Genomic DNA, 21,101 nt, shown 5'->3' on the forward strand with positions numbered 1-21,101 from the left:
GGAAATAGAAGGGCTGGATGAACAAATTAAGCCACATCAAGGGAAAACATCCAGACAAAGCCACTTCATAGGAAAACCAACTCAAGTTTTTTCTTAACACACCAAGGGGATGAATGGGAGTAGGGTAAGACAGAACTGATCCAGATAAAACGGTGTAAGGATCAAATCAATGTATTAACAGTTGTTTGAATCTGGCTTGAAATGAATGAACTTTAAAGGCATTCTGATGATAATTGGGGCTATCTGAATATGGCTAGGCTAGTACATGCAGGAATTTATGCTGGCATGTGAGTGTTCATTCTATCACTGTTTATCAGTCTACTAAGATCTCTTTATATAATAAAACTTTAGAAAATAAAATATGAAATATGATTCCTAATGACTAGTGTCCACAAGCAAATGGCAAAAGCATACACCAATCCTTCTGAGGGAATAAAACAGGAACCCAGGTCTCAATAAAACAGTCTTTAAAATATGAATGAAGGGAAGTAAGAAAACTCTTAGAACTAAAAGAGAATAAAAATAACACATATCAAAATTTGAGAGACTTAAGCAAAGGAATACTTAAGAGGAAAATTTTTAGTCTTCTGTTTGGCTTCATTGGATAAACAGTAAGACAGAGTCAAAGTAAAACACAGAATTTAACTAAACTCATAAAAAAGAGACTATGTAAAAATTCAGAAAATTCTTAAAATCACGCTACTGGGACATGTATAGGTACTCTCATACATCAATGGTTGGAGTATAAATTGGTACAACCCTTGAGAGGAACAATCTAGCAAAATTACAACCACATGTACCCACTGACACAGCCAGGAACTTATCTGACAGATACACTTGAACTTTTACGAACTGACACAAACACAAAGCATCATGGCAGAGTTGTCTGAACTGAAAGTAACTAAAAATAACCTAAATGCCCACTGAAAGGGAACCGGTTAAATATATTATGAAATGTCCATAAAATGAATGAAGCTATAAAAAGGAATGAAGGATGACTTATTTTTTTTGTCATATATTTATTTAAGTGGGTGGGGAAGGGGAGTGATAAAGAACAGAAGAATGTTTATAGTATATTACGGTGTACCAACATTTGTGTGAAAATAGAGCTAACAATTAAAATATGATATTTTGCTTCTTGGTAAGAAACTAAAGAAACATAATAAAGTGGTTATCTAGCAAAGGCTGAGCTTGCTGGTGAGCTAGGCAAGAGGAACTGTGGTGGGAGACTCGGATCTGTATCATTTCCTTATACTTTTTAATTTTTTACATATGGGAATGTATTGATTATTCAAAACATTACACATTATAAAATGTTAAAGAAACAAAGGTAGGTATCTTAATGGAACTCTAAAATTAACTTTTACATCATTCACATTAACAAAAGACACAAAGTAATACTTTCTGATGATCTCCTATACTTTCTGATGATCTCCTAGTTCAAAAATCAGCAGACTACCATGCTGTGTCTAGAAAGAAAAGGAGAGTCTACAGGAAGGAATGCTCTGTCTGCCATGAAACATCAGCTTCTTACATCAAAACAGTTGAGTTTCTTTGTTTTTTAAATGTGAACTCAGTATTAAAAATTCTTACTAAAAGTTAGATTGATTTTGAAGATATTCTAGTGGTTATTTTTACTTTGTTTTGGGATAGATTGGGGGGGGGGGTTGTTATTCTAGTTTTGGAGGTACTAACTAAATGGAAAATGCTAGATGTCATTTCCGAGATAAACTTCCCCAATCTATATAAATATCTAACTCCTTAAAAGTCAAAACTGTTCCTGTATAACCAGACCCTCTGATTAGGATCCCTAAATATCTCTGATTTCCACTTCTTTATCCCGAAAGTCTATAAAAACTTAAAAAATATTTAGACATTTTATACTGAAAACAAGAAAAAAATTCCAATATACTTTGGGAAAATTGACTTTCCTCAGAATATACAAAAAAAAAAAAAAGACAGTATTTACATCGAGTCATTTTTATACAGTACTTCCTGACATATAGTTTATTGTATTCAAGTCAATAAAACAATGGTAGTATCGCTCAAAGCATAAAATAGATCTAAACTAAGCACATTTGAATAGTACTCATCAAAATAAGATTTTACCTGTAGTATGCTTTAAATATTTAAATATAAAGGGTATTACATAACTAACTGCCATGTGTAAGAGGTCATCCGTGAATGCTTCATGAAGGAAATAAATTTTGAATTTGGTCTTGAAGGAAATGGCAGGCACTCAGAATCCTTAACCAAATTGGTTTTATTATCAGATTCATTTTAGCACACTGAAGTAAAATGAGTAATGCAATATCTCTGTTGAGTCCTTCTTAAACTTTGATAACATGACAAAACATTTTGTCTACAGAGAAGTTCACTAAGGCTCTGAAAACCCATGAAAAAATCTTTAACCTTATATATTATAAACCCAGATACCAGTCTATCACTTAAAAAGAAATGGTATTATAAGGTTATTTAATTTTCCTGATTTTAATTAAAGAACAGACTAAATAACTTTGAAATAATGTACATTCCTACATCTATAAATTGCTTTAAATTTTGCAAACACATATGCAAAACACAAGATTCTATAGCATCTTCAATCTTAGCTGTTACACTGTTTTGTTTAAAGCTATAAACTCTTTCTGGAACTCTTAAACAAAAATCACATGGAAAAAGCCTACAAAGAATCTAATAAAACACTTAAGAAATTGGCCAAACTTGTTAAAATTAAGCTTCATATATTTATATACTTTGCCTAGCATCAGCAGTCACTCTAAGCTGTCTAGGAATCATTTTGAAGACTGAACAGTCAATGCCGCTGTCTTCCCCTATCTTTACCACTCCCACCCACAAAAAAGAAAAAAAAGGAAGAGAGGAAAATGCAAAATTACAATTTGATGCTTATGACTGAAAGTGCTATGAAAGTTCTATTTGAATTCAGAGTACAGGTCCTGAGTTCATGATGCCTTTTACTATCTTCGGTGACAATCTCTAAAACAAGATGAAACTGAATCACTGTACCCAAAGCACATGTACTTTTTTTCAACACATCATGTAAGCTGAAATATGTAGCCCAATAACCTCAAAGAGTATTTAATGAGGCTAATTTAAACTAGAAACTGTTTAACATACTCAAAGTACACGATTCCCTTTAGTATTTTAATATATTGTAATTGAAGTGACTATCTGCTTATAAGCTAGTTTAGGAAGAATAATACTGCCAAAGGCAACAATGTTTTGATACAGTAGCACTTACCATTAAAACAAATCAAAAGAAAGCTCAAGATAAAAACACCATGTATATGCCAACTAGCAAGATTAAATGATCAATAAAACCATTTTCCTGAACAAGCCTCAACAAAGTGACAGAGCACTTTCTTGAAAGATTCAGAATACACATGACAAAGAACATGAAATGACTGACATTTTCTGCTGTCACTAACCGGTAATGTAAGAAGCTATTAAGCTAGTCACTCTTCCCACCCTTCAATCTCAACCATCCATTCATAAACAAACAGTTTAGGATATAGTTCTGCATTTTCTCAAAACTTCATTTTTTCCCACTGAGAACAGAAATTCTCTAAATGGGACAGGAAGATGTCTCAGAACCTGGGGTGGCCTTTGAACACAGGACAGAGGCCTGGGGACCAGAAATGCTCTCACCTGCTGCGGCTGGTACCTCTGCTGGGACTGGGAGGGCAGGTAGGGCGCCTGCGGGGGAAGGTGCGGAGGCTGTGGCTGCTGGTTGTAGTAAGGCTGCTGGCCCTGCTGGCAGTAACCGCTCACACCCTGCTGTCCGTACTGAGGTGGCATCTGTCAAGAGTCAAGATGGGCAAATGAGAGAAAGTCTAAACATGCAATTCAATAAAATCAAGTATGGTTTCGATTCAGCAACATGAAGTGGGTTCTTTGCTAAGCAACTGAATTCAATATTTTTAACATTCTCGCCATTAGATAAATTGGCCTACTGCCTTCTCCTCACATACTATCAATGAAGACAAAAGATAATTTAACTGTGCTTTAAAAAAAACTTTATCAGATATCAAATACTGATCATTTCACAAAAATCCAGAGGGGGTAAAAAGCTCCGAATACTGACATCAAAAAAATTGCTTCTGCCAAGTAAGTCAGAGAAAGATTATACTACCTAATCCATTCTCATGCAATACTCAAATGAAAATGAACTCCAGTTCAAGATCCCTTACTAATATTTTGTAGGATGCTTGTGATTTGGGTACATGTTTGTTTCAACTAAGGTCAGAATGCTTCAATTACATTTTAGCAAATACCAGTTACATTAGCAATTCCATTTACTATTTTTGCTAAAAAATACAATAAAAATACAAAAAAGTACAATAAAATGAGACCCATTTCAAAAACAATACTATGTATATCAAACAACATAACTATCAGTATGAGCAAGATATTCATAGTTATACAAGAATAGTATTTTCCTAGTTGATACACAGTCAATGATGTAAAGAAAAGTGTCAAAGTGTTAGTCAATCAGTTGTATCCGACTCTTTGTGACCCCACGGACTACAGACCTCCAGGCTCCTCTGTCCATGGAGTTTTTCAGGGAAGAATATTGGAATGGGTTGCAATTCCATTCTCTAGGGGATCCTCCATACCCAGGAATGGAACGATTCTTTACCATCTGAGCTACCAGGGAAGCCCTTTTCTGCAAATACCCAAGATATAGACAGAATGACCTAAAATGGGTCTTCTCTATTTCTAGTTACATGAACCTAAAAAATATTGAAATTGTTCAAAGAAAAGTTCTTCCTCATGCAATAAATACACTATTGATGTTATTTTCTGATGTTCTATCAAATCAGAAATCTACTGACACATTTTTTTCCCCTAACTGAGAGAAAGAATAGGAGAGGAAAAGAAAAACAAGATAGCGGAATGGCAAAAAGCACTCCTGGGAGGAGAACGGTGAAGTCACTGTTAATACCACAATATAGTTCATTTGAGAAATCCAAGAACTTCATCCCCATAAGCCTATATACTTCTAAGAATTAAGTCATCAGTTCCAGATATACTCAAAACACAAATTGACTACAGAATATTGAATGAGAGGGAAAAAGAGTAAGGAACATATTAAACACTTTGCCTCTAAGACCAATTAGCACAGTAATTTGTAACATGTACTATGAAGTAAAAAGAAAAAATTGCAAAATGCTAAAGTTCATACTCCTTTTGACCCGATCTAGATTATTTTCAAACTTCTAGCAATGATGACAAAACATTTGGCCACAATGACTTACAAATGCTTCTCATCACACAGATCCTAAGTTACTAGAACAGACAAGTTTGTACTGAAAACCATTCAACAGTACAGTTGAATTCTTTGCTTTTATTTATTTTACAGCTTGATGTCTCATAATGAATGTATGTCCCTGCCATAAGCCAAGCCAAAGAATTTCCATAAAATACAACTCCACATGCTAGAATACCATATACTACCACAACACATATCCTTTCGTTCAACACCCATATGTTTGATTTGATATCTAATACTATATTTCACACGAGCATCTTTGCAGTTTGATTTGAAGCAGTTAGGGTAACACTTTGCCAGTGTTAAAATGACTGTAAAGCTCAGTCAACACAGCCAGCAACTCCCCTATGAATTGCACTTTAATATGTTGACTTTCTGGTTTACAGAAACCTTTACACACAATATGGAAGTGTTGTTTCAGGGCAGGGGGTGGGGGCCTCTATTTTCTAAGCAAGACAACGAGAGGACATATTGCAGGAGTCTCCTAACACTAGAGCAGCCATGAGCTTATTACTTTCTTTAACTACCTATCCCAACTCTGAAAAGCATGGAAGCAAGGCAGGTGCAGGTGAAGCAGGTAGAATGGGTGGGGATGTAAGCAATTCCACAATGGATCTGTAGCAACCATCTGCTGACCCCAATAAACGTCAGGGGGAAAACCATCAAAAGCACCTGCTTGGGAGATTTTGTTGCTGTTTTCCTCAGTTAAAAATCTACTTGTTATCCTTTTAGATACACGGTCCCATTATGTGGTACTAACTAACTGGCATCTAACCCTCTGAGAGCTTAGGATAACTTATAACATGGTACAGATGGGCTGTAAGACCTGGGGACTAGAGCCAAGCAACTGCGTGTGGCCCACTGTCCTCACAAGGGAGCTACAACCAAATAGAGATAAATAAATGCTTGTCTACCTACAGAATTTCTGTATTAGAAATGTATGAAACCTAAATCCAAGTCCTCCTATACCTTAGTTGTGTGAATATGATCAATCACATAATGATATCTCTTACATCTCCATTGGCAAAATGGGGCTACCTCTTCTATTGATTCATATTAATATTATAAGCAGTAATATTATAATTCTACCTGGAATTCTACATATATTCTATCATTAGTTGTTAAATTACAAGTTGTAGAGCTATCTCTAAGTACTAATTATTAACTGTTACCTTTAAAAACCAATTTCTAAATATAATACCTCAATTGTCAGGAACTAATGTCTTAATTTTTTAATGATCAATAATGTTTTTGCTTTAAATCAATTCAGATGTAGGGCTTTCAAAAATCTATTAGATGTTTTTCTGACATTTTAAACCAATCATTGTTAAGAAACATAAACTGAAGAACGGAGCTGTAAGACAAGGAATGACCCAGAGCCAACTCCAAAAGTTGTATGACCAAAGCTCAGAATAACTCTGGCCCCACACAACCAGCTTCTCACATGCCATCAAGGCACTCAACCACTGCTTGTAACTCTGACTTCCATCTTTAACAGACTCTGCCGAGGACAGAGAAACCTACTATACTACACTGTCATGATGGCCTGAAGGACCAGTCCATGAGGGAAGTACATTTTACTGTCTCCAGTTTTCTGAAATCAATTTTGGCTACTGTGAGTCTTTATTATCTCTTATTTCATGAAAAAGCTGGCTTAAAGCTCAACATTCAAAAACCTAAGATCATGGTGTCCAAACCCATCACTTCATCGCAAATAGATGGGAAAAAGTGAAAGCAGTGACAGATTTTATTTTCTTGGGTTCCAAAATCACTGTGGACAGTGACTGCAGTCATGAAATTAAAACATGCTTGCTCCTTGGAAGGAAAGCTCTGACAAACCTGGACAGTGTATTAAAAAGCAAAGACATCACTTTGGCAACAAAGGTCTGTCTAGTCAAAGTGATGGTTTTTCCAGTAGTGATGTATGGATATGAGAGCCGAACCATAAAGAAGGTCGAGTGCCAAAGAATTGATGCTTTCTAACTGTGGTGCTGGAGAAGACTCTTGAGAGTCACCTGGACTGTAAGGAGATCAAACCAGTCAATCCTAAAGGAAATCAACCTTGAATATTCATTGGAAGGACTGATACTGAAGGTGAAGATCCAGTAGTTTGGCCACCTAATGTGAAGAGCCAACTCACTGGAAAAGACATTGATGCTGGGAAAGATTGACGACAGAAGGAGAAGGGGACGACAGGAGATGAGATGGTTGGAGAGCATCACTGACTCAATGGCATGAGTTTGAGCAAATTCTGGGAGATGGTGAAGGACAAGGAAGCCTGGCATGCTGCAGTCAGCCCATGGGGTTGCAAAGAGTTGGATATGACTCAGCAACTTAACAACAATGAAGATTACTGAACTGTTGGATTCAAGTGAAATTTAACCAAGAGTTACTGAGTTTCAGGAACTAAGCACTGAAAATTGAGGATACAAAGCACTTCTGTCTCAGATGCCGTTCGTTCCCTGACCGGCCTAAACCACCATCATTCTCATGCCATTTCTGATTCTATTTTACCACAGGGGAGATTATTAGATTTAGTCAGCTGACCTTGATGTGTTCCTGTTTCTACTGTTTGTCCTCATCACTTGACTACACACTCCTATACCCATGCTATGCCTTCTGGAAGAGGGCCTGCCACTCAATAAATGGTTGTTGGATGAATAAATGAATGTCGTTCAATGGATTATTAAATAAAGTTAACATTATATAAAATTTTAAATTAAGGATGGAAAACATTATAAAACTGAAATCACTTGTACCATCCAAGTCTTTGATACACATATGCTCAACCAAGTCTAACAGACAAACACCCAAAACCTCAAACTGACAGCAGCGGAGTAGCCTTAACCATTACCAGCTAACTCTCTAGGGCATTACCACCCAGGAAATGTACTGGATATTTATCACTAAACTAAACCAAAAGGAAATCTCCAGAAAATGCCTAAGATGCCTATTTGTTATTTAAAGATAAGAAAAACAAAAATTTCTCTCATTTCTAAATAAAGAGGATTTTGAAGTGGAACATGAGTACGTGAGCATGCATGCTCAGTCATGCCCGACTCTTTGCAATCCTGTGGACTGCAGTCCGCCAGGCTCCTCTGTCTATGGGATTTTCCAGTCAAGAATATTGGAGTGGGTTGCCATTTCCTTTTCCAGCAACATGTACATACACAGTAACAAAAGTTATCCTAATTTTCAAAGAAATGTGAATGCTTCCAAACAGTATTAGAGAGCAAAAGTATAGCTAAAAATCATTCATTTACTATAAAGTATTTGTTTTAGGAAACTACTCTGATAAAGGATATGATTAATAACTTTCAAGTCTCTGGATCATGTTAAATGTGCAGAATTCCAGGCCCTTTTTCATTTTACTCTGCTCATCCTTCAAAACTGAAGAAATAATAAGGTTTATATTCTCATCCTCTTCCTTCCTAAATAAGTTTGATAAAAGGGTCTCCACTAAGTTTCAAGGTGCACTTCCCTAAGACCCAGTAATTCACCTTGTAACTACATCCCCATGAAACACCCCCATGTGTCCCAATAAGGATGTTACATTGGACACTATCTATAAGAGCCAGAAAGAGGACACAATCTAATTCTAGCACAGTAGGTAAATGGGAAAAATAGACTTTGCCATAGTCATACATGGAATTCTAACCATAAAGTGCACAGTTTAGAGGCACCATGTAGGTTTATACCGTTGTGCAACCATCACAACTATCCATCTCCAGAGCTTCGCCATCCCGAAATGAAATGCTACTTCCATTAAACAGTAACTCCACTTGGCTTCCCTAATGGTTCAACAGTAAAGAATCTGCCTGCAGTGCAGAAGACCTGGGTTTGATCCCGGGGTCAGAACATGCCCCAGAGGAGATAATGGCTACCCACTCCAGTAGTCTTATTTGGAGAATCCCATGAACAGAGAAGCCTGGCAGGCTATAGTCCATGGGGTCATAGAGTTGGTCACCACTGAGTGATTAACACTTTTACTTCCAAGGTTCACCTATATTACAGCATGTATCAGAATTTCATTCTTTTTTAAGGTTAAAAAACATTCCATTTTTAAGTGCAAACAGTATTTTGTTTATCAAGTTATCTATCATGGACACTAGGGTTGTTCTACCTTTTGATTACTGTGAATAATTCAGTTCAGTCACTCAGTCGTGTCCGACTCTTTGCGACCCCATGAACTGCAGCACGCTAGGGTTCCCTGTTCATCACCAACTCCTGGAGCTTACTCAAACTCATGTCCATCAAGTCAGTGATGCCATCCAACCATCTCATCCTCTGTTGTCCCCTTCTCCTCCCACCTTCAATCTTTCCCAGCATCAGAGTCTTTTCTAGTGAGTCAGTTCTTCGCATCAGGTGGCCGAAGTGCTGGAGTTTCAGCTTCAGCCATCAGCCCTTCCAATGAACATTCAGGACTGATTTCCTTTAGGATAGGCTGGTTGGATCTCTGTGCAGTCCAAGAGATTCTCAAGAGCCTTCTCCAGCACCACAGTTCAAAAGCATCAATTCTTCGGTGCTCAGCTTTCTTTACAGTCCAACTCTCACATCCACACATGACTACTGGAAAAACCATAGCTTTGACTAAACGGACCTTTGTCGGCAAAGTAATGTCTCTGCTTTTTAACATGCTGTCTAGGTTGTGAATAGTACTGCTTATAAGTATAAGCAGTATAAGTACTGCTTATAGTATTAATAGTATTGTGAATAGTACTTCTATGAAAATTGGCATACAATTTATCTGTTCAAGCTTTTGCTTTCACTTCTTTTACCCAGCCCAGAAGTAGAATTGCTAGATTGGTATTGTAGTACTGGAAAAGACTCCTGAGAGTCTTTTGGACTGCAAGGAGATCAAACTAGTCAATCCTAAAGGAAATCAATCCTCAAATATTCATTGGAAGGACTGCTGCTGAAGCTAAAGCTCAATACTTTGGCCATCTGATATGAAGAGCCAACTCACTGCAAAGACCCTGAGGCTGGGAAATATTGAGGGCAGAAGAAAAGGGGGCAACATAGAATAAAATGGTTGGACAGGATCACCAACTCAATGGGCATGAATTTGAACAAACTTCAGGAGATGGTGAAGGACAGGGGTTCTGGCATGCTGCAGTCCATGGGATCCCAAAGAGTTGGACACAACTTAGCAACTAAACAGTAACAACAACAACAGTAGTAGTTCTTTGTTTAATTTTTTGAGAAATTGCCATACTGTTTTGCATAGCAGAATACCATTTTTTGCCCTGCCAGCAGTGCACAAGGGTTCTAATTTCTCCACATCCATGACAACATCTGCTATTTTGTTTTTCTAATAGCCATCCTAATGGGTGTGAAGTGGTATCACACTCATTACAGGTTTGCTTTTTATTTCCCTAATGATTAGTGATGCTGAGCCTTCTTCTCAAGCTCATCAGTTATTTGTTTATTCTCTTGGAAAACTATATTCAAGTCTTTCACCCATTTTTTAAATTGGGTTGCTAGGTTTTTTTGTTGTTGTGTGGTAGGAGTTCTTTATATATTCTGGGTATTAATCCCATAAATGATATGTGATTTCCAGATAGTCTTGCCTCTTCTGAGTGCTGCCTTTCTGTTCTCATGATAGTGTCCTTTCATGCACATAAGTTTTTAATTTTGATGTACTCCAATTTATCTTTTCTTTTGTTTCCTGTGCATTTGGTTTCATGTTCAATAAATCACTGCCAAATTTAAAGTCATAAAGCTTTCCCCGATGTTCTCTTCTAAGAATTTCACAGCTTTAGCTCTTATGTTTTTAGGTCTGATCCATTTTGAGTTAATTTCTATACAAAGTATAAGGTAAGGGTCCAACTTCATTCTTTTGAAAGACCTCTTGTTCTTAACTCTAGTATGTAATTTTCATCTCTGCTTCAAATCCTTTTGTCCTAAGAACTGTTTGGCTTGGTATCTGTATTTTCCTCTAGAACTATATTAAATGTACCCAATCAACACACTGTATGATATGTTTATATGAAATTCAAAATCAGGGAAAACTTATCTATAGTGTTAGTAGTCACAACAGTGGTTGTGGGATAAGGGGACTAGCTATAAAGAGGGACAAGCAAACTCCTGGGAGGAAAAAAAATATTCTGTATCTGAATAGGTCTGGTAGGTTCAAAGATGTACATTATTTGTCAAAACCCATCAAATCATACACTTAAGATCTGAGCGTTTCATTGTATGTATATCTTTAAAATATGTACATACACTTACTAACAAAGAAGGTATCCAAACTTTGTCAAACTTTTGACTTCACATTTTTTATAACGTATTTATGTCAAACCACTTCTGCTTTACTTATGCCTAGATGTAAGTTTCCTATCTGATAATAAAAAAGTAACTATTCTGAGATGCTTAACAGGGAGTTCTCATATTTTCAGTTTACATAATTCTAACCAACTTGATGAATATGAGTTTGAGCAAGCTCTGGGAGTTGGTGACAGACAGGGAAGCCTGGCGTGCTGCAGTCCATGGGGTCACAAAGAGTCAAACAAAACTGAGCAACTAAACTGAAAATATTACATAGCAATTAATACTGAAATAATCATAGTAAGTATGTAAATTCAAATATTTAATAAAAGGTCACAGTATATATGGGCTTCCCAGGTGGCTCAGTGATAAGAATCCTCCTGCTAATGCAGGAGATGAAGGAGATGGGAATATGATCCCTGGGTCAGGAAGATCCCCTGGAGGAGGAAATGGCAATCTGCTCCAGTATTGTTGCCAGGATAATCCGATGGACAGAGGAGCCTGGCGGGCTACAATCCATGAGTCACAAAGACTTGGACACGACTGAGTATGTTCTGCATGCACAGTGCACAATATATAGAAACAATATCTCTTTAACTAAGAATTCTGCTTTTGAGAATCTTACCTTAAGGGAAAAATATAAAACAAGCATGCAAAGAGATGTGCAGCAAGGTCACCACAGCCCCATGAGAGCACCCCCACTCAAGAGCGAAACAGTCTAAATGGTTAAATGTACATCAAGAGAGGCTGGTTTAAAGGAGGAGGGTAAAGATATTTTATTCAGTGAAATACCACAGACCCATTAAAATGAATGAATCTAACTGTACATAATATGTATTGAATAGGAAGAAAGCATGTCCATGGGTTACTGAGGTGGGACTTAAGGGGTAGCAGGTTACAAAGCCATATACATGCACACAAGTGTGATTCAGTCGTGTGTCATTCTGGGATCCTATGGACTGTAGCCCTCCAGGCTCCTCTGTCCATGGGTTTTTCAAGGAAGAATAGTGGAGTGAGCTGCCATTTCCCACTCCATACATACATTTTTTTAAATATGAAAATCTGTATATGAGTGGTGAGTATAGCATTAATAGCCCAGAAGTATATACATCAAATGTTATGTATCATTTCCTAAGCCAACTCTGAGTTTTTCATGAACCTAGAACTAAATGCAATTTCTTTTAGATTAATTATTGCTGTCTTTCTAAGAATTATCAGAAAAGTACATAGTAACAATTTATACTTAATAGCAGATAGCCTCTTACTATTTGTTTTGGACCATAAATTTGAATTCTTCCAGGCAAATTCTACAAAAAAGGAAAGCAAAAAGCACAGGAAAAATCATGAGCTCATAGCAGCTACATTTTAGTCAATACTGTGGCAAATTCTACTGGCTTCCGATTTCACAGAAAGTAAATGCTATTTTTCATGCAAAAAAGACAGACTGAAAAGTCCCCACAGCAAGGAATTTAGATGCTGAGTCGATGTGTGTCTGAACAAATTGCAGGAGAAAATTTTATTATGTCAACATGTCTAGTCAAAAATAATGTGTTAGAAGGTAATAAAGTTTACAAGGTCAAAATTCTACAAATGCTCCACAATCTACATACAGTCCTTTAAGCTAAGTTCCCAACTGGGATTTTTAAACAATTTAGGTGCTTTTATTTACCTTTTTTTTTTATTTTTATTAGTTGGAGGCTAATTACTTTACATCATTGCAGTGGTTTTTGTCATACATTGAAATGAATTAGCCATGGATTTACATGTATTCCCCATCCCGGTCCCCCCTCCCACCTCCCTGTCCACCCGATCCCTCTGGGTCTTCCCAGTGCACCAGGCCCGAGCACTTGTCTCATGCACCCAACCTGGGCTGGTGATCTGTTTCACCCTAGATAATATACATGTTTCGATGCTGTTCTCTTGAAACATCCCACCCTCGCCTTCTCCCACAGAGTCCACAAGTCCACAAGTCTGTGCTATACATCTGAGTCTCTTTTTCTGTTTTGCATATAGGGTTATCGTTACCATCTTTCTAAATTCCATATATATGTGTTAGTATACTGTAATGGTCTTTATCTTTCTGGCTTACTTCGCTCTGTATAATGGGCTCCAGTTTCATTAGAAACTGGGCTCCATCTCATTAGAACTGATTCAAATGAATTCTTTTTAATGGCTGAGTAATATTCCATGGTGTATATGTACCACAGTTTTCTCATCCATTCGTCTGCTGATGGGCATCTAGGTTGCTTCCATGTCCTGGCTATTATAAACAGTGCTGCGATGAACATTGGGGTGCACGTGTCTCTTTCAGATCTGGTTTCCTCGGTGTGTATGCCCAGAAGTGGGATTGCTGGGTCATATGGCAGTTCTATTTCCAGCTTTTTAAGAAATCTCCACACTGTTTTCCATAGTGGCTGTACTAATTTGCATTCCCACCAACAGTGTAAGAGGGTTCCCTTTTCTCCACACCCTCTCCAGCATTTATTGCTTGTAGACTTTTGGATAGCAGCCATCCTGACTGGCGTGTAATGGTACCTCATTGTGGTTTTGATTTGTGTTTCTCTGATAATGAGTGATGTTGAGCATCTTTTCATGTGTTTTTTTTGCAAGGAGTCAGTTTTTCAACCACTAATGTGCATATACATTTCCTTTAGTCTTAACCTTTGCACATGAGGTTCGGGAAAGACATCACTGATTTTTTAGAGAGGATGAATTAGTAGTAGAAACATCTCTCAATGTAAAAGGACTTCTTTATTTGCAGTCCTCATTATTTGTTATGAGTTCATTCTGAAAGTCAGGGCAAAAAGTGGCCAGCTAGTTATGGTTATTTGAAGCCTGTTCTGTATCTGGGTAGCACAAGACAAAGCCTGCAGCTGTCTCCTCTCCGAGTCAGTGTCAGCGCCTCTACTCTGGGAGAATGCCGGTCAAGGTCCCTATACTGGCTCATCCCCTGGGACTGTCTATTCTTAGATCCTTCAGTCTACTGAAGTCTCACGAGTCTCAGAGGAAGCCAGGTTTGGGTTTTGGCTGTGTTATGTAGAGAATTCTGTCTTACCCTTTTGTCTTACCATTACTGTTATTTTTCTCCATTCATACATTTTTTACCATATACATCATTTACATTTGAGGGTGGGTAGGTTAATGAGTACAAGTTTCTCCCTTAAAAGATATAGAACAGTGTATGTTTTTAAAGGATCATATTTTTAACATAATATCATTTTTTAGATGTCCATTTTTGAGGGGCTTGGTGGCTTTGTACTCACATTTTTATGAACTCAGTTACTAAAATCATTCCTTTCCTCCCTCCCTCCCTCTCTCTTTTTTGGAGCGGAGCAGGAGAAGAAAAAATGTAGAAAAGATATATAAAACAACTAACCCCTCACCCTCAAAAGATGAACCTTAAAGACTCTTGGAAAAATACAGTACAGTGACTCTTGAAAAAAAATCACGCACATATGGAATTTAAATGCGTACACACGCATACACACACACGCGCGCGCGCAGAATTTAAATGGGTGGTATAAAATCCTCAAGGTATAAAGGGCCTGCTGTGAATCATCTCTCACCTCATGTTCCCTCACCATCATGTTCCCGTCCACAGAAGATACCAGTTGCTTGTCTCTCCATTTGCTGTTTTAAAATTCTAGTCTGATTCTGGTAAATCCCTGTTTTCTCTGTTTCCCCTGCTCCATGGTTATCTCCAATAGAACAGTCCTTTCAATCTAGCATTCACTGCACATGTTCCAGTCATGCGGTTACAGAGTTGACATTGCAGCCTCAGCAAAGGTTATCTCTTTAAAATTCTCTGAAATTCCCCTTTGGCACATCCATTTTGGCAGCTGGGTTTATATGGGAAAGTGGCAAAGCTCTTGGCTCCTCTTTTCTGTTTTATGAAAATAGAAATCTCTGGCCAGAAGGGCAGCTAGGCAAGAAGCTATAGATAGTTCCCATCAGTTGCACTGCCGAGTTTTTCCATTTTTACCTGTAGTAAATAGTATTCTTACTGTGTGCATGTGGACCAAGTGGTGGTTTTTAAAAACATGAACATACTGTAGTCTCACACTTAAAAGTCTTGTAGAAAACCCTGCTGTTGGAACGTGTGTGTGAGGTCCCGCTGTACTGTTTTGACTTTTGATTTTATAATCTCTTTATATATTTTTTAAAGAATCAAAACCACTCAAAGATTATGTTCACCAGTTCAGAACTACCTGTTGCAGTCTGCGCAGTAATATGACAAGAAAGATGGAAACTCCAGATGGCTTTTCAGTGAGATGTATTCTTTACTAAATAAACAACATCACATGTCTGTTTTCTTGGTTAAGTGCTTTCTGAATGGAGACACCTGAGGTCCTGTGAGACAGCTCAGGCCTCTTCTTTCACCCTCCCTCTTTCCTTCCTTCTTTTCTTTAAAATTATTTTTAAGTAGCGTTTTCTAGGAAAATGTTGCTTCTGTTAGCAGAGTTGACCTATTAATACTACAGATGGCTTTCAGGGCCCTTCTTTTCTTTCTGTACATACTGTGAGCTCTGCAGAATTTGCGCTTTTTGCAGACCATGTTGATGAATTTCCATAGTTCTGATTCTCTGATTTGAAAATGACGACATGTGTTTTTAAATACAACATGTATTTAAGTGTAAATACTTGATAAGGTAGATGTCAAAGCTTCTGCATTAGAAATGAGCAAGGCTCCTTTTACTATTAAATTTTTTTCCTGCCAATATTGCTATTTATATTAGTAAGGCATATAGACTCACAGGTGAGTTTTTCTCCCCATGATGATTTATGAAAGATTGGAGACCACTTGTTTTGGTATGCCGGTTCTGTTTGCTTCAAGAATAAGGAGTCTGAATTAATCTTTTACTCTTAGGTTGACCCCTCACCCATTCATATGCGTTGGAAATATGATCTTTTTTAAGCTAAAATGTTTAGAATGAGATTTATCATCTTGTACTTTGCATACTACTTTCTCTCTGAGGCTGCAGATTTTTTTGTTATGCTTCTGTTTTGTCGAAGCGCATAGAAGACCTCATAAGTCTGTGATATCAAATGCCCTCGATGAATCCTTGGGAAGAAAGTGTTTTAAAGTGCATAATTAACGCACTTGAGCATAAAACTACAATTATACACTTGTGTGTTAATTTTGTGTACAGTAAGACTTTATTTCAACACTGGTTGTAAATGAGAGGAAGCATTTTACTGCCAGTGAATGCCTGCATTTTATGAATACTTAAAATCTCCTCGATTTGGCTGACCTGGAAAGAAAGGTGAAAACATCTGTAGTTAGGAGGTAGAAGAGAATACAAAATTTGTAGTAGAGGTTTCTTTTTTAAAAGTAAATACAAAAGTGATTTTACTTTTGTGTACAGCCATGCTTGCTGTGCCTTTGGAATCATTTATGCTATTTTAGCTGCTATTCCACAGTGAAGGCTAACAGTGAAAGCAATTTAGTTGAGGCAGTGAAAATAATCAAGGGACTTGAGGGCAAAAAACAGTTGACAAGGAATCTCTGATCAAGGGGATCTGAAGGAGTTGGCTGGCATTGACTAACCATACATTTGTTAATCAAGTTCCAGGTACTAGCATTAGCAGACACTGCTTGAAGCTTGGAGTTCATTTTATGAAAACTGAAGGATGTAGCACTTTACAAAATGGATAATAATGTTCCAGAACTTGTTACCTTCAAGAGGTAGCCTGGACTAGAAATGTAAATTAATTTAAGAAGAGTATAAATAAATTTGTGGATAATAGAATAGTGATTATGGAGAGGAAACAAAGGCTGTTGAGGACATATCTCTGACTTTGGAAATTGAGGGAAGGCACTACCACTAGTTCCCATAGCCACGTAGAGTATTCATGCCGCAAAACGTTGGTCTGACCCAGTATTCACTTAAGCTGCGATTGGCTAAATATAGAGCAGCTGGACTTAGAATAAGCAGTGAAATTTTGTAGGTAATTAATAATTATAAAGAAAATCCAAGAGAGATTACATGTATATTATTCTCACTGTTTATAATCTTATATTGTGTGTACCTGATAAGGAAGCTTTAGAAAACAGAATTTATCATGAGAAAAGAGTTATTGCTGATAACAAATGAGAACTTTTCAATTTAGTTTCACAAACCAAAAAATAAATTTATATTTTCTGATATGAAGTAGAAAAAAAATTTTTACACTAAGGGAGTGGGCTAAAGCAGCCCAGATATGTTGGTTATTTTTCAGCCTGTTAAACAACAGCAGTGTTTATGGTCCGAAAGTTATCTGTTAGTAACAAGGGCATGGACAGAAATGGAAGCGGGCTCCATAGCAACGGGAGCTGTGTAACCAGCTCCTTTGTGTGATTGGTTATTAAGCCTGTTCTGCTGGAGTTTAGACACTGTTTGACCCTGGGCTGCTCTGCCCACTCTTCCAACCCCAGGTTGTCTTTTCTGTGTTACTCAAGGGAAGCTGGATGAAATTTGAAGGAACTTACAGATTTAGTGTACAGTGCATACAGTAAATATTCTGTGTACATTTGTTGATTGTTTCTCAGTTTTCAAGCATGAAGGAGTAATTTCAGGAATTGTGGAGTTCCCCCCACCCCCCACCCCCACCAAGCAAGCTTAAAGACAAGATTTAGTTTTCTTTTTATAATAGGAAAGTGAATTTTAAAAGCACCTAAATTGTATATATACACAGTGGCATATTACTCAGCCATTAAAAAGAATACATTTGAACCAGTTCTAATGAGATGGATGAAACTGGAGCCCATTATACAGAGTGAAGTAAGCCAGAAAGATAAAGACCAATACAGTATACTAACGCATATATGTGGAATTTAAAAAGATGGTAATGATAACCCTATATGTAAAACAGAAAAAGAGACACAGATGTATAGAACAGACTTTTGGACTCTACGGGAGAAGGCAAGGGTAGGATGATCTGAGAGAACAGCATTGAAACGTATATTATCAAGTGTGAAACAGATCACAAGTCCAGGTTGGATGCATGAGACAAGTGCTCGGGGCTGGTGCACTGGGATGACCTAGAGGGATGGGATGGGGAGGGAGGTGGGAGGGGGGTTCAGGATGGGGAACACATGTAAATCCATGGCTGATTCATGTCAATGTATGGCAAAAACCACTATGATATTGTAAAGTAATTAGCCTCCAACTAATAAAAATAAATGGGGAAAAAAAAAAGAAAGAAAGTGAATTTTAAAAGCACCTAAATTTACCATTACACGCCAGTCAGGATGGCTGCTATCCAAAAGTCTACAAGCAATAAATGCTGGAGAGGGTGTGGAGAAAAGGGAACCCTCTTACACTGTTGGTGGGAATGCAAATTAGTACAGCCACTATGGAAAACAGTGTGGAGATTTCTTAAAAAGCTGGAAATAGAACTGCCATATGACCCAGCAATCCCACTTCTGGGCATACACACCGAGGAAACCAGATCTGAAAGAGACACGTGCACCCCAATGTTCATCGCAGCACTGTTTATAATAGCCAGGACATGGAAGCAACCTAGATGCCCATCAGCAGACGAATGGATGAGAAAACTGTGGTACATATACACCATGGAATATTACTCAGCCATTAAAAAGAATTCATTTGAATCAGTTCTAATGAGATGGATGAAACTGGAGCCCATTATACAGAGCGAAGTAAGGCAGAAAGATAAAGACCATTACAGTATACTAACACATATATATGGAATTTAGAAAGATGGTAACGATAACCCTATATGCAAAACAGAAAAAGAGACTCAGATGTATAGCACAGACTTGTGGACTCTGTGGGAGAAGGCGAGGGTGGGATGTTTCAAGAGAACAGCATCGAAACATGTATATTATCTAGGGTGAAACAGATCACCAGCCCAGGTTGGGTGCATGAGACAAGTGCTCGGGCCTGGTGCACTGGGAAGACCCAGAGGGATCGGGTGGACAGGGAGGTGGGAGGGGGGAACTGGGATGGGGAAAAAAAAAGAAAAACAAAAAAAAAAGAAAAACTGACTCCTTGCATTTTATTCCCTGGATCATAGTCTGAGATGGGTTGGGTGAAGGAAGAGGGCTGGTAGAAATGCTCAAAAACACAGGCAACAACACACAGTCACATATTTGGATCATTAAGCTATTGTTTTAAGCTGAAAATAAACATCCATTCCCCCATCCTCAGAAGGCTAAGCCTAATTAAACTTTATTGTAAATTACTTTATCATGCACTGTTAGAACTGGTAGGGATTTCAGAGATCAGTGGTTCAACCCTCTCCTTATTAAGATCAAGAAGCTAGGGTCAAGAGTTAGGAAATCTGCACAATTTCACCCAGCTAGAGTTACAAATAAAAACTATGCTCTCCATGCACACCCCTCCCCAACCAGGGCTCATTCCACTCTCCCAGGATGCCCAGTCATTGAATGGAAAGAGTAGGGAGCAGTATGTAAGGGAAGCATGGAGGGTGCTCAGGCTGGGACAGGAAGAGCAAAGGACACTCCACACATCCTCTCTGTTGCAGCAAAGAGAAGTGTAAGAACAGACAAGGATACTGGGGAGTCCAAAGAACATCGGAGAAGCAGCTGGAGTGGGAAGGGGTTGAAAAAAGGAAGACAGGTGAGCAAAAACACAATGATTATAAATGAGAAATGTATGCAAAATGTTTTTAAGTTTTAACTGCTAAAATCAGAAAGTATTAGGACACAAAACTTCTACCAACACAGATATATACCCAAGGCAAAGGGGAGGAAGGGGGAGGCTCTTTGTGCTGAGTCATTTGGCACATAAATTTAACCCATAAAATAAACTTGTGATATTGGATAATATTAATAATTTAAAGAGAAGTTTCATTATGAGGCTGAGACAGCATGAGGAAATGATGCTTTAAATGAAAATATCAAAGCCCTTCAAATATAAATATATTTCAAAGCAAATGTTTATATAAGAAGAGAAAAATCATTTAATTATTTCCCTTGAGGTCTTCAATTTTTTTTATTTCATCAGATGGAACACATGTGCCAAATATTCCCAAAAGACTGGTCAGGAAAAAAATATAGGATGTTGACATTTTAAAATCATTAACAGAAAGACACTTGGGGGTGGAGAGAGGAAGATTTACTTAATGTAGAATTTTCAACACATTAGATGTTTGACTTCTTTCTCTACCATCTCCTCTATTTATATTTAATGATTTATTTTAAATCATGAAAGTAGACATTCTAACCTATTCAATTCTGAAACACAACAAATAATCAAAATTACAATTATCCCCCAACAAAACTATACTTTAACACAGATGTGTTCTCAGACTATCCATTCCAAGCACCTTTGCAGAGCAGTGAGAAGACTTTGGGGTAACACAGGAGTTGTTTAATTATTTTGCTAAAACATGAAGGGGTACAAAATAATCATACCAAAATACAGTCCTTCAGTCCAATGGCAAATAAAGATACGTGGGCTAAAACATTTCTCATTAGACAATAGGCTAATTCTACCTTAACTATTAAAAAATCAATTTATTACATTACCTTTAAATGGAAAAGGCTAGAATTCAAACAATATACCACAGTAATTTT

General features: G+C 37.5%; 1 protein-coding gene across 9 annotated transcripts in view; it reads right to left on the minus strand.

Annotated features, from left to right (window-relative positions):
* ARID1B (AT-rich interaction domain 1B) overlaps positions 1-21,101 on the minus strand; it is a 412,333-nt gene that overhangs the window by 286,485 nt on the left and 104,747 nt on the right. For all 9 annotated transcript variants that reach the window (XM_070461644.1, XM_070461645.1, XM_070461641.1 and 6 more), the window contains one exon: positions 3,667-3,816. In XM_070461644.1, the coding sequence (XP_070317745.1) occupies positions 3,667-3,816 (150 nt within the window). The remainder of the gene's footprint in view (positions 1-3,666; positions 3,817-21,101) is intronic.

This window comes from Odocoileus virginianus, chromosome 34 (genome assembly GCF_023699985.2).
Source record: "Odocoileus virginianus isolate 20LAN1187 ecotype Illinois chromosome 34, Ovbor_1.2, whole genome shotgun sequence".
Taxonomy (NCBI): domain Eukaryota; kingdom Metazoa; phylum Chordata; class Mammalia; order Artiodactyla; family Cervidae; genus Odocoileus; species Odocoileus virginianus.